Below are 14,378 nucleotides of genomic sequence, written 5' to 3'. Positions count from 1 at the left end.
CGCAGGCTCGCACCAAGGGCTCCTCGCCTCTGCCCCTTGCGGGGAGTGCACTGATGGGCTACTGCCAGCCCGGGCGCCGAGGGCGAGGTCTGAACGCTACCACTGATACCCAGCAGCCTGCCGGGTCCCCCGGGCGCCGCCAGCCCCGCCGCGCGGTCCCGCCGGAACTCTCCGAGTTACCACCTATGGCGGGTGCGGTGCCGCCCGCTGCGGAGGGGCCGCGTAGCGCTGGGCTTGCCATGCGGCCAGCGAGAAGGAGGGATCGCGGCAGGCAGGCAGGCGGAGGGAAGGAAGGAAGGAGGCCGGGCTGATTAGCATGCAGCAGCGCTCGCAAGCCCGGCTCCATTGTTTTAACACCTCCCCTCTCCTCCGCGCCAATCTGTCACCGTTCAGCAGGCGAACGCTGCTGCCTCGAATGCTGCTCTTCTCAAATGAGACGGATAATTAGCTGCCCCGCACGAATGGCGCACTCTTCTCACCCCTGATTGCTATCACCTTCTTGCTCCTGGCAGTTTTGACACCTCGTAATCAGCCTGCTGCTTTTTCTCTTTTCTTTCCCTATTTCTGATTTTTTTCTCCCCCTTCTTTTTTTTTTTTTTTTTTCTTTTTTTTTTTTTTTTAATGCAATCCCAGTTGCCATTTAGATTGAGACTCCTCTGTTGAGTTAACCTTGTATGATTGCGGGGGAAAGGGGAATATACGGTAGGGAGGGGAAGAAATCGCCTCCTCTCAGTCTCATCTGCTAAGAGAACCATGGGGTGGGGGTAGCAGCATCTCGGCTTGATCCTCCAGTGCTTTTGTTCATAAGGGGTAACAGCCTCTCCTGAGCATCCTCTGAGTTAATATTATCGCGGATGGGAAAGGATGTGTTGAGTTTGTTGTGCGTTGAGCAACTCCTCCGCTTAGTTAATGGAGAAAATGCTGCATTTCTATTATCTGGCTAGATAAAGCCATGCGGGGAAGGGATTTTAAAAGCAATTTCACAAGGCCAGGAAGCTCCCTCTTCCTCCCGGGTAGGCAGGGGAAGGAAGGTAACTTCTTCAGCCTCTTATAGCGAATTCACTATTTCATGGGAGTCACAAGAGAGGTCTCATTGGAGTGCGAGATCGGAGAGGGAACTTCTTTCCTTCTGATTCTAGAGAAATAAGAAATCTCAGTTAATGCTCTGGTGATTTCTGCGAGATTTAAAAAAAACCAGAGGACTCGTGGAATCTGTCATAGGAGCGTTTTCCTCTCCTCTAACAAGCAATGACAGTCTAATTACTGGAGCTACGAGCAGCTGTCGAGTTAGCCGGAGAGACAGAGGAGCTACATGTGTTCTACCCGGCCGCCGGCACCGAGCCCTCGCAGCAGGCTGAGGCAGCCGCAGTGTCCCTCAGAGGGCTCAGAGAGGAAACGGGAGCAGTTCGCTTCCTTGCGAGAGCTGCCTGGGAGCGCGGGGGCTTCACGCGTCGCGCACCGTCAGCGCGGGGCGGGCTGACAATGAACTCGTACGGGAGCCCTGAAATTGCTCCAGCCCCGGGGCTGCCCTGGCCAGGGCTCCGCTGGCCCTGGCGGAGTTGGAGTTCGGTAGAACACCTTGGCACAAGTTTGTTGCTTTTCCCGTCCTCTCAAGTTCCTTCCACCATATTTATGATTTTTAATGACATTCTACTTCCCATTTGGATTCAACCTCCTCTGCCGGGTTGAGTTTGTGTTGAAGAGGGAGGGAAGGGGAGGAATACCGAGCCTCCTCTGGTGAGTGTAATAAAGCAGATGTCCCTGCTGGCAGCAGCAGCCGCCTCCAGGAAAGCTGTATAAGGGGGGCCCGTTCAGGGACCGCACTCGCCTCCCACTTCGAGTCGCTCACAACTGCTTAGCGTGGTATTTATTTATTTATTTATTGTTTATTTAAAAACTAAACTAGCGCTCCTCGCAGTGGTCTGATCGGTGAGCCTATCTGGATGCCCTCAGGCAGCAACAGTTTTGCGCACGCAGGATTAAACAGCTTCCTAAAACGCCGCACTAGGCAGGAGCCCTCACAGCGGGAAATGGATGGGTTCCGCTGGTCGACGAGATTTCGGTCAAGCGTGTTCCCCCCACCTCCTGCCGCCCTCCCCTCTGTGCCCTGGCTGCGGCGGACCCCAGGCTGCCTCCAGCAACAAAGAGCCCCGTCCCCGCGCGGGGACTCGGGCTCGGCGCAGGGCTCGCGGCTCTGCCAGCTCAAGGGCTCCTGCGGAACCGCAGCCACGCGTGGGGGCGGGGGGCAGGAACAGATGACTTTATTTTCTTCAAAGGTGATTCGCACTTTGCGCATCCCTTAAACCGCGAGCTTCTGAGCTCGAGTTTCACGATTGAGAGGACGAGTGGCACCGTGTGTCGGGCTGGCTGGAGATGTGCGAATCCCCTTCTCTCCTCCCAGAACCTGTGCCTCTCCTGGGCACCACCCCCAGCCGCGCTCTCCGGGGAGGTGCTTCACACTCCGCACGGCGCGGCCGCGGCCGAACATCGCCTCTTCAGCGCTGCGCACCGGCGGGTTTAGAGCTCCGGAGAGTGACAAACTCTTCCTCCAGGTCATGTAGCAGACGTGCACTCTACAGTGCTGTTTATTACAGTACACTCTGCTGACAGCCCGTCACAAACATGACATGTTTAAAATAGAGAAAATAATTGCAGAAAAATCCATTTCTAAAAATTACGTAGGTGTTAATTCTTCCAGAAATTTATCACCTGCAAACAAATCTTTAAAAAGAAAAAGTGTTGTGCTTTGCTGCTATGAAAATATTAATGCTAATTATCAATATAAAGGCTAAACTCTATATTCAGTTCAAATGCAAAAAGCAAGCACCACCCTTTATCATTAATTTAAAATACTTGGCAGCACCCCTATTTTTAAATTTGACATCAGTAAATCCAGAAAATGTGCAAGCTTTATCAGACTTCAATGTTTCAACTAAACACAAATTTTAATTGCATTGAGAAAGCCTCTATATTCAGGTTAAAAATAAATTCACTGAGACTTAGATGACTAGGTTTTCCCCTTTCCTTTCTAGTCTGTATCAGACTTGGGTAATCTATCATAGCAGACCAGAAGGGATGGCAAATAATCTTTGGTATTACTAGTTTTGAGGAAAGTTTAACCTTTTCTATCCTTCATATTAATATAACCTGTTCCCTGAAAGCATTTTTAGTAATTATTAATGCTATAAAGGTACATGAACAATAATTTTTTATAACATGAAACAGATATTAAAAAAATCATTACTGTTCCATTTTGCCAAAACGGTCATTTATATGTTACTTTTGATTACTTGCTTTAGTAAAAAATTCATCTGGGAAAGTCAACCACTCATTTATGTTACTAATGTACAAACCTATCCTAATTCTGGCACACCTGGATTCAGCTATTATGATAATTTTACAAGAATCTGAATTAAGAGGTTCACTATTTGGAAATTATGTAATATAAATGAAAAATGGGGGTCTATTTCTCTTCCTGTTTACTTCAGGGAGAACATAAGAACATCACTGGAAATTGTAAAAGAGAACCCTAGCATTACACCAATTTTTGCCAGCCATATTAAGGCATTAATCCTGCAACTCTACATTAATAAATATAGTCACAACTTCAGGCCTATTCTGGCAAAGATTAGTTGGGCAAAAAACGTGTTTGACATCACTCTCAAAGTTAATAGTGAAGCATAACAAGCAATAATGTGAATCAGAGTACTGAGTGACTTAGTTTCATTTTGCCTTCCCAAAAGACAACTAAAATTGTGCTTATCTGACAAACAATTTCAGTCATGAGTTCTTGTTACAAGAAGTCTTAATTCTTAAACTCATATCTATTGAATAAAAAAATGTTTAAATGTATGCAAAAACAGTGAACCATTGAATTCTCATACATTAAGACTGTACTTTAAAGTGGGAATTGAGATGCCGAAGAAAATCTTCCTTAGATGTTAGAGATGGTGGGAAAACTTCTCGACAGAATTCACATATTCCACACTGATTCAGTTCAGAGTCTGCATATGCTTGTGCCAGCAAATCATTGTCTTGAGGCTGCCAAATGGGCTAAAAGAAACAGAAAATTATTATTGCTGAGGTTTACATTTTGCTGTTGTTTTTATTAAAATAAATGCCTACCTCTTTAAATTAGAATTCCTTTACACCTGCCTGGCCAGAGACATTAACTAGAGAGTTCTCATTTAAGAAAAGCAAGACAGGACTTAGTTTTTTTAAAGTTCTATAAACACTCTATCCTTGCAAATATTTAAAAATACCTTGGTATCTATTAACAATAAATATTGCTAGGAGCAGAACTCTGTAATATCAGTCTGGTACATACTAAAGCTTTTCTTTAACTTTGCATGTCAGTATTTTACTGAAGAAGTCCTAGTACACAATAGCCATTTAGCAGAAATGAGAAAATACATTTTTACCTTAGAATAAAATGTTTCTTGTACAGAGTTAATATGATTCATATTTTATGTCCATTCTTATTCACATATAAGTAGTTTTCAGTTTATTTCCAAAATTACTACATCCATGTAATGGCTTAAGGTACTTACTCTGATTGCCTTTTAGTATAAATGTGTTACAAATAATCTTGTTTGGGATTCTTCCTGCCATGACAGCGTCAAAATCACTGGAAACATGCATATCTATCCATGCATTCAGGCAATTCTATAAACTACGTTGTATTTGGTTCAGCAGCTGCACTGCTCTTGGTCCCTTAGCTAGCTAGTTTCAAGCCAGCAAGTCTGTTTATTCAACACTGGAATTCAAGGCACTTAAGCTCAGAGTGTACACTATTTATAATAGTATCAAATAGAAATCAAAATGTCTTCTATCAGTTTTCAAAGTTAAAACTTAAGTTTCATAACTTTAGTATTAGTAACATAAGATCAAATAGTATATAAAATCAAATACATTATATGCTCAGGACAATCAGGTTTTGGGTAAATTGAAAACCAAATGCATCCTGTTGTGAGTACGAAGTATAAAGAATGGCAGCCAGCTGCTATGAGCTCTATGTGGGGATGGAACTTATAAAGAGTGTGCCATAAAGGGTTTTTTTTGGCTCATTTTTTTCCACTTGCTTTACTCATACATGGGAAGGAAGACAAGAAAGAATACAAAGTAATTTCTTTAGAAAATTTAAATTTCTTGCTACTGATACCCAAGATTTTTAATTTTGCGCTCTTCTTTAAATTTCATCATGCCAAATAGTTAGAATCTATTGCTTATTTCTCCCACAGCAATCCACTGTACAACTAAACTGACTTTCACAGTGGTTAAACCTTCTGTTTAAACCACCCCGAACTTCTTGGGAGTCAATTTCCTGCCCATTCTGTATTTAAACAGTGTTTGGCTTATCACATAGCAATAGCAGACTTACTGTCTTTCATTATGGTCAGCAATCCATATAATTAAATTGACTAATTAGTAATTAAGTGCAATCACACCACTTTTTTCAGCTCAAAGAGTCTACTTATTGTATGTTGCTGGTGTAAATTGCATATTAAATCTATCTAGACACTGACACACTTAAACAAGTTAACACACTTAAACACACTACATAAATGTGTTTAGAATTATTTGTTTCTGATATGATGTAAAGCACCATTTGAAAAAAAGATAAAATAGTATTGTAAAAACTATTTGTCATCTTGGAAAGATAACGAGGGGAGGTACCCATCCAGCAACCCACACATGCAGGCACTTAACTTCAATTTCTTCAGTGCTAAGCTTGTGTTTAATATCCCTGTCAGAACAAGGATCTATTTAAGCAGACATTCTGTTTCAAAAACATTAATATTGAAATTAATAGACTACTGATTTACTTTTAAAATCATGAACATACTTAGAAGTATTTTTGGTGGAAACAACTTCCTCAAACTGCAAATACCAATAAACATATACATCTATATGAAAGTCTCAGCTAAATGTAGTCTGTAAAATCCTAGGTTCACTAATATCCATATTTATTTTAATCTACTGCTCTTTTCAGTCACGTTTTTTTTTTAAAGTTACATTCTAAGAAAACAGTACTGAGTTTTTAGATTTAGTATCCACATAGAAGGAAAGAGCTAAATTTATTACACCAACTGAGAGCAGTTCCAAGAACTTGCTGTTGCCAAATCTATTGCATTTATGGGGTTTTCCATTTTATAAGTTAACATATGTAGTAAATACTTGAAAGTTTTATCTACACTAGGAAAAAAAAAAGAGGTATATAATTCTCTCCTTTTTGGCTTTTCCTTCACTTTTGGAAGGGATGATAGAAGCTGTAAGCAGCATAACCACCCCCTAGAAAGGTGGTAAAAATACTAAGAACAAGTTTATACATAAATTTTGCTAAGGTTAACAAAGTGAAAAGGGCATGTATACAAGTAACTTAAAAAAAATTACTCTTTTAATCTACATGTATATTATCTGTGACCAAATCTTTAGCAAAATTTACAGTCAAAAAAACCTCTAGAACTGAGTCCAATTAATTGGGAAAAATACTTAAAACCTAGTTTGAAAGCAGCTGAATAAAGGTGATGGATATTTAAATATACTGATATACACAGGTGTATATTTAATGGATTCTAAAGTTGCCTTGTTTCAAACAAGCTTCTGAATAAGAAATAACATTTTAATCAATGCAGTGCTATTGTAGATATGACTTTCAAATACTAAACAATTCACCATTAGCTTTCTTTTTCTCTGAGTGCTACATTAGTACATTTTTCTCCAGAAAACAGATAATTCACATTTTAAATGCTGGCTCCAAATTAATTTCCTTATTTGGCAGAAATACCAGTGGTCAAAGGCTTACTGCTATTCAACCACTGTTCTGTACTTTTTAAGCTGCATACTCTCCTATCAGTTTATAACCACATACCAGCTGTTTCACTTGCTGCAATGTTCAATGCAGGGTGCCACCTATTGAAAAATGAATATACAGACTAACTAGTAAAAGAACAGGCTGGAGAAGGAATACAAAAAAGGAGGATAGTAGCAAGCAATGGAGTGAATTATTTGCAGTTCCACAGGAATTCTACTAGCAGTAAAAGAAATGTGTTAATTTATTTAACTTAGTCACAATTTCTGAGAACCCAATGAAAAATGCAATAAAAACTGTAATTAATAAGTTGGTAAAAAATTGAGATCTCCTACATTACAAATAGATATTTAAAATACCTTTTGAAAAAATCAAGCTTATAGCAGCAATCTTTCAAACTTTAAAACTTTCACTCAAAAAGTGGTTTGCAATAGAAAATTAAACTAGACTGGGTAAATTTTAGGAGAAGAAAACATCAAAGTTATAATGGCCTACAACACTTTCTAAATGCTGTTTTTGCAGGTCATGCAGTGACCAAGTGGAGAGGTAAAGCTCTTCTGCTGCATGTACCTTGTCATTATGAAAGAACACAAACTTCATCCATGTAAATGGCAAAAATAGGTGAATTCCACCCTCACAGAATTCCAAATTATCACTATTTGCTTATTCTTGAAAATCTGTCCTTTCACAAGCTACCAGAAAACCCACAGAAATAACAAACCAAACGCAAAATCAGTCTATAAAGCTCCATAATTTTGCAAGCTTTCATCTCAGACATGATATTACACAAAAGAAGAAAAGTATTCAAAGACAAGTGTCAGAACATGCCAATAGGTTTTTCTGCATTACAGCTACTGGGCCTTGTTTTCAGCAGCTCCCATGGACTTCAGGTTATAACTGAAATTTAAGCCCAAGTTACATACATAAACCTAAAATAAAGTATTTTAGCAAACTTTCCTTCATTCGAAAAATATTTTTTTTTTCCTACAATGACAAAAATTTAAGCTTCTTAGAGCAGAGGAATAGGGTGTTGTTAATACCTCAGATTGAGTCAAAAAGTAGCTTTTTTAATAGCAGAAGTACTTATCTGTTTAACTTTTTAATTGGTTCATATTTCCAATTCTCTTCTGTAGATGAAAAACAATTAAAACAAATGTGTGCCCTATACAACTGAGATCAAGGGTAGAAAGAAAGCAATCTAGGGGACAATTTAGGATTAATGACAGCTTTGAAATAGATATAGAAGCAATTAATATCTAGATTAACTGAAGTTTGTAAAAACATCCAGTGCTTATGTCTGCTTATATTCCTGATGTTTCACTGGAAAAGCATCTTGAACACATTTTGCAGCATTAGAAAGAAGAATGACAAGAGATAGTGTCTTAAAAAAAAGACTGATCAGCTTTCTTAGAGAATATATTAATCCAGTCTCAAAGATCTTTGCAAAATGTGTGTCTGAATCATTATCATTTTTTGAAATGTAGAATATTTATAGAAAGATACCTGATGAGGACCTCTGACGGTTGTTCCAGCAGCTTCTAAAGGAAAAATTACTTCAGGTACACCCTGGTTTGTGTGCTTAGGGACAAATGTGAAACCACTGTCTGTTGTTTTTAAACATGGCTTGTCACAGATATTTTCTATGGGCATCTTTGCATGATCTGAGGGGTTTGTTTTGTCAACAGCAGTTAAACTTTGTAAAGCTGAGGTCATGAGATCAATGCCATGAGCTTCAAATGAGTTAGGTTCCAATTTACTGAGGTTAACAGCACGGTCTCTGTGCTCCAGGTTAAAATGATGATCTTGAAGCATGTTTTCAGATATACCGGTACAAGGAACTGTTGGTTTTTCCTGAGTGCTCTGCAAGAAAGCAGAGTCATTGTCTGTAGGTGGAAACTTGACATTAAATTTAGAAAGTGATTCTACAGAGTTGTTGTCCTCATCTTGGCCCACTCCTCTTGGTGTGATAGATGTGATGCATGATGCACCTCTATTTATATCCTTTATAACCCGAGGCTTAAAAAGCTCTTCTGCTTGTTCATCAGTTTTATCTGTGCACTGTATCGGCATGGAAAACTGTATTTCTGTGAAGAAAGAATGAAGAAAACATTAAATAGTCCACTGAAATATAGTTATTAAAAATGTAGTGTTGGTTTATTTTTTTTGTCTTCCTTCCCTGCTATTAAACTTTTTATTTTAAAATCAGATTGAGTTGCAGTTCTCTTTCACAAACATTAGTTCTGACACAAAAACTATCAAAACAGAAATAAAAGGAAATACTCCCTTCCAGTAATTATATTTTTCTTTGATTTATGGCTATAAACATTTTCATTTTCTTGAAAATTATGTTGTCCCATACTCTTAACACATACTTGCATATTCACTGAAGTGTTCTGGCAGAAATAGAAGCTGGAACCCAAACCACTTCACACAGTGCCAAGAACATGCTAGGCACCATGAACACGATTTTAGAAGGTATTCAGGTACCCAACTCCTACTGGTTTCCAAATTAGTTAAATATTTAAACTGAATAGCTATTCAGAAATGGGACCATGTTTTCCCTTTGTTTCGATAATTCACCTTTTGTTTTTGGCACTATATTAATAAAAATGGTAATAGTTACTCTTAACCAGGTGAGAGAATAACTTCAGTAAAGAATGATTGTACAGCAGCCTTCTGACAGTGGAACGCAGAAATAACAAATCAAACATTAAATCTAGATAGTTTTGTAAGTATGCCTTTACACAGTTGATTTAAGCAGTTCTTTTATCATCTACATGGCTTACATCATGTATGGCTTTTCACACAGCTGAGTTAGGCACTTTGTTGGGAATCAAAACCATTCTTGTAAAGTAAGTTGCCAAACACACTTCCTCCAAAATTCCCACCCCCAAATAATGAAGTTATTAGCATACAGTCAGACGACCACAATACAGTTCAGACAGAACAATTTGAAGCAATGAGATACCAGTTATTACTTCATGTAACAAAACTTCAGTAAAGGATGACCTAAATTAAAATCAAGCACTGAAATCAGCATCTTTTGCTTCAGCTGTATGCATTTGGCAGCTGTTTATTGAAATCACTTAATAAGAGTCTGATCTTACTATTAAGAAAAGTCAGTAGAGAATACCCATAGTAGCTTACATTGTATTAAAGGTAAGCATTAGCAAGACAGGACATTCAGAATCTCTCACAGTTAAAAAAAAAAAAAAAATCAAGCCTTCCTTTTGTTTTCAGGAAGTACTGGATTAAGCTCTTGTCCCACATAAGAAAACATTATTTAAAAGTCTGCACAAGGAAGTCTAGAAAATAAGTCCTCTGACTCTCCTCAGTCCTGCAGTTTTCCTCTAACAGATATGGGGCTAGAGGCATTCATAGCAGACATCTTTTGAACTGACAGCTAAATTAAAAGCAAGCAAGTGCTGTCATTCACACAGTATGATGGGATATCACATGTAGTAAGTGCCTGCCTCTCACTCCAAGGGACAAAACAATTACAAGAGCCATTGATGTGATGACTGTCTTTTATAGCATGTGATTTGGAGCATTCGTCATAGAATGCCAAAACTGGCGGTGCGTTTTCTTGGTGAAATACTGAGCACCATGTGAACAGACTTGAAAAAGGCAGATGGTAAACAGTGGAAGTACTTCTATGTATGTGTAATTTGCAGTATTTTCAAATATAAAGCAAAGCTTTCAAACAGTTGAATCACAATAAGAGCTTAAGTATGATATTACCAGTTTCAGGTTCTGGCTTTATCTTAAATATACTCAGTTGGTCTGTTTGTTCTCTGGCTAGCATACATATTCGATGACACTCTTCTTTCATGTCCTGGAAAATAGTCTCCAGATTCTCTCTGGAAGATCAAAATCATAAATTAAAGAGTCAACCAATTCAGCTTGCTGTGACCTGTAATCTAGTCACACCCACAAACCAGGGAAAAACAATAGTATAAGCTATTTTTCTTGGATATCTTGTTCTTTGACATATATATACATATTTTTGTTCTCCTCAGTTAAAAGCAAGCAAAAAAAGGAAATGTTGTCAAAGAGTTGTTTAGACATATCATACACATATATCTTTGAAGATAGGAACTGACCTTGCAAGGACCACCCCCAAAAATCCAGCCTTTCAGTTCTTTCAGGTATTTTGTGGAAGAGCCAAGGGTACTGTTTCTACCTCAGTTCTAGGGAAAATAATATACTGCCACTATGAACATTAACTGTTTGCTGTCATTGCCAGTGCACTTCAGACTGCAGAAGAAGGAACACACGTTTGTTATGGCTCTTTATTTCTCTGTCTACCTGGAATTTTGGGGAGGAGTTTGTGAACTCATTCCCTCTGGTTTCATACAATATGATATGACTTTTCTTTTTATTCTGAGAGATTTAGTGTATTGTATCTTTTCCAGAGTATCACATGGGAATCTGATATTTAGTTATCAGCACTGAGAACGGCAAAAATGCTGGTGTGGGTTTATTTCCCCAAAGGCACAGTTATTTAGTTACTGATGCATCCATGAAATTCCACTGTGAAATTTTGATAAACTTGCTGAGTAATTTATATTTTTAAGCACAAGATAATGGATTTTATAAAATGAACTTCTAAGATCAAAAAGTGAAGTTGGATTTGTGTTCTCTTTTCCATCTTTTCACCAAAAGATCTCAGGAGGAATTTTCCTTTAATCCAGTGAATTTTTTTCCTTTTTTATTGCTTATTCATACAGCATTCTGTGTTTCTACTTCTGTTGTGTTTCTCTTTCTGAAGACACAAATGTATATTTGTATCTCATTTGAAAAAAAGATCTACAGAAGTAGTTAAAATCACTGCTGTTAACACTTTTTGATGATTTTCCAGATGTTTTGATAAATAACAAATAATAAAAAAATAAAGTTTCTATTCAGAACATTAAAACATAGCTATGATTAGATTAAGTAGTCTTAATTTGCTAGACATTTGTGATACTATAATCTTACTAGTGTAAGATTACCAGCAATCTTACCAGTCACATACCTCTTCCAAGAAAACAGTAAAGTAAGGAAGCTATTTGAGATCAGGGAAAGAGAAGACAGGTAAAGTTTTTTCATTTTTTAGATATAAATAAAAAAAAACGGTCTTTCTCACATTACAGTCTTATTTCCTCTCTTTCTTATCACAAAAGAGTAGCAAGCCAGACTAAAGATCCACATGGTTCACCTAGCCCATGTATGGGAGTGGTCAAAAGCAGATGCCTCGCCAAGAGAATAAGAAAGCAAGAAATAGATACTTTCCCTTAATACTTCCCTTACCTCACCTTAGAGAGTCTTCTATTGGACCCCAACAAAGCTGTTAAAAGTGGCATTACTGGCTATCCTTTGAAAAATGCAAACCTAAGACTTTGTTCAGTATTTTTCTGAAATTACTGGCAGAAGAAGAAATCTTCTGCTTTGATGCCTTGGTCATAGCAGGGACTTGCTGTCTTCAGCTTACAGATAAACTTAGTTTCAAACGATCTAATTTGGGAAGGATCAGGCCAAGAATTATTTCTCCATGCTGCCTATCAGAGCGCTTCCTGGCAGCACAGCAGGCTCCTGTGCTGTGCTGCCATCAGTTAATCCATAATGGCTGCAATTCCTGTCCAGAAGAGTTAATGCAAGGCAGTTAATGCTTATCCAAACCCCAGCATTAACATCCACCTATGTTTCCCAGAGTTTAACCTCCTGCTGAACTGAGTTGGTATCTTTCTCCCTCCCAGCTTAGCTCTCCATACTTGTAAAATCCCAGCTATGATTCCACACAGTTGTTGGCTCTATTATCTCCCTACATTAGCTCTTTGACCTTTGATGCTGCCCCCTCCCGACTCCCTGCCCAGCCAGTTCTTAAGGTACTGTGTAGAAAAGAGGGCAATAGCTGGCCTTACTTAATTGCAGAAAAGCCAAAAGCAAATTTGAAAAATGCTGCAGAAGTATTTACCTTTCAGGTGAAATACCAGAGATCCCTAGAGATAATTCAGGCTTATCTGGAACAACTTTCTTACTTTTCACCTTGAAGTAAAATATGAAAATATTGAGCACGTTAGCATATTAATTTCGCGCTTCACCTTCATATGAATAAAAATGTCACGGGGTCCTTTACCTAGTCCTGTTGAAAGCTCTCAAAGCATTGTCAAAATGACAAAAGCATTTTGCGTGAAATTGCTAGTTCCTTTTAGGTTAACTTATTAACTCAGTGTGGCATTTCTCTGCTCATACTCCCTTGAAAGGCAACTAGTTCTAAGAATATGGCTTGATTGTAATTAGTTTTCAGTCATGTGTAAGGTAAGATTCTGTCTTTTGTATAAGCTTGTTACCCAGCTATTTTACCTCTTAAAAATCAATTTATTCACCGAAAATTTCAATGAACACATCAGAAGCTAATATGTCAGGAGTTCTAGCAGCTTTTAAAATAAGTTATTAACTTTGACTACCACCGTGTGGTTCACTCCAGTACTACATAGTTTTACATCTGCCAGGCATTAAGGGAAGTTTTCATAATAATCAGTCACTAAGCTGCAGTTCCACTAGTGCTACATTACCAGATGGCCTGAGTAGTTCATATGTGCTCCAAGGCAGACACGAACTTGAGCATGCCTGCCAAATCAGCTGATTTCAAAGATGTGTAAGCTTAGAAATCTGTATAAGCTGATCCATTGCCTATAACCACAGGCGTGTCTTACCTGTAAGGCTGAAGTGCAGCTGCAGATGCACTGGAGATGCCTTACACCCAGCAACACAGGATACAAGTCCTTATCATCACAGCAAACTAAGCAATTGTTAGGAGGTCTAATAGCAACAAGTCCTGTGTTGCTGTGCTCCTATGCTTACCTGTGTTCACTTTAAATCAGGTAGCTAATATGTGCATACATGGTTAGACTGACATCAATGACTGCACTCCAGTTATCCCACAGCGACAGAATAGCACCCTGGATGCTATTCTGTAATAAAAATAGGGTGGCATAAAAATGAAAAAATCAACTCAGTTTTGGTGAAAACTTCCAACAGAAAATTATATATCAGAAATGCTAATCTGGAGTTTTGACAAATATGAAAATTTTCAATACATACAATAAAATAAAATTAACACACCAACTAACCAAAAAGTTTGTAATGGTGTTCCCTATGTGCTTTGTATTATTTGACCATTTCCTAGTAATTATAGAAGGATGAAATGTAAAATAAATTTATTAGAATAATTAGTATGAATTCAAAACATTTCATGTTTGTCTTTTTTATTTTATCTCTACTTGGTTTCTTATCTTACCTCCCTTTTATACGTTGGCATCTGTATACCCTTTTGTGCTTCATTTAATTCTTGCAATTTGCTTTCCAGATTTCTTATTTTATCATCTTGATTGGAAATAATAGATAAAAGCTTCCTTTCCTTTTGATTGCTTTTGTCCTCAAGTTGCTTCAATTTCATGCTCTCACTGTCTAACTGTTCCTAAAAAATAATTTTAGAAACACCAGTACAATTAATAAATTTGAGGCTTGTGGAATATCACTATTCAGCAGTCTATAATAAGCTAAATGCAGGTTTTGCAGCATA

General features: G+C 38.2%; 1 protein-coding gene across 4 annotated transcripts in view; it reads right to left on the bottom strand.

Annotated features, from left to right (window-relative positions):
* Positions 1 to 2,558: 2,558 nt before the first annotated feature.
* TANK (TRAF family member associated NFKB activator) overlaps positions 2,559 to 14,378 on the bottom strand; it is a 28,433-nt gene continuing 16,613 nt past the window's right edge. For 2 of the 4 annotated variants that reach the window (XM_077784989.1, XM_021526284.3), the window contains exons 5-10: positions 14,094 to 14,273; positions 12,768 to 12,838; positions 11,829 to 11,858; positions 10,553 to 10,671; positions 8,315 to 8,895; positions 2,559 to 4,053 (exon numbers count right to left, since the gene is read on the bottom strand). In XM_077784989.1, the coding sequence (XP_077641115.1) occupies positions 3,886 to 4,053; positions 8,315 to 8,895; positions 10,553 to 10,671; positions 11,829 to 11,858; positions 12,768 to 12,838; positions 14,094 to 14,273 (1,149 nt within the window). In that variant the 3' untranslated portion in view covers positions 2,559 to 3,885. The remainder of the gene's footprint in view (positions 4,054 to 8,314; positions 8,896 to 10,552; positions 10,672 to 11,828; positions 11,859 to 12,767; positions 12,839 to 14,093; positions 14,274 to 14,378) is intronic. The other 2 variants (XM_077784990.1, XM_021526285.3) reach the window with 1 other exon arrangement.

The sequence above is a fragment of the Lonchura striata genome, chromosome 8 (genome assembly GCF_046129695.1).
Source record: "Lonchura striata isolate bLonStr1 chromosome 8, bLonStr1.mat, whole genome shotgun sequence".
Classification (NCBI taxonomy): Eukaryota; Metazoa; Chordata; class Aves; order Passeriformes; family Estrildidae; genus Lonchura; species Lonchura striata.
This window is presented reverse-complemented; position numbering and strand designations above follow the sequence as displayed.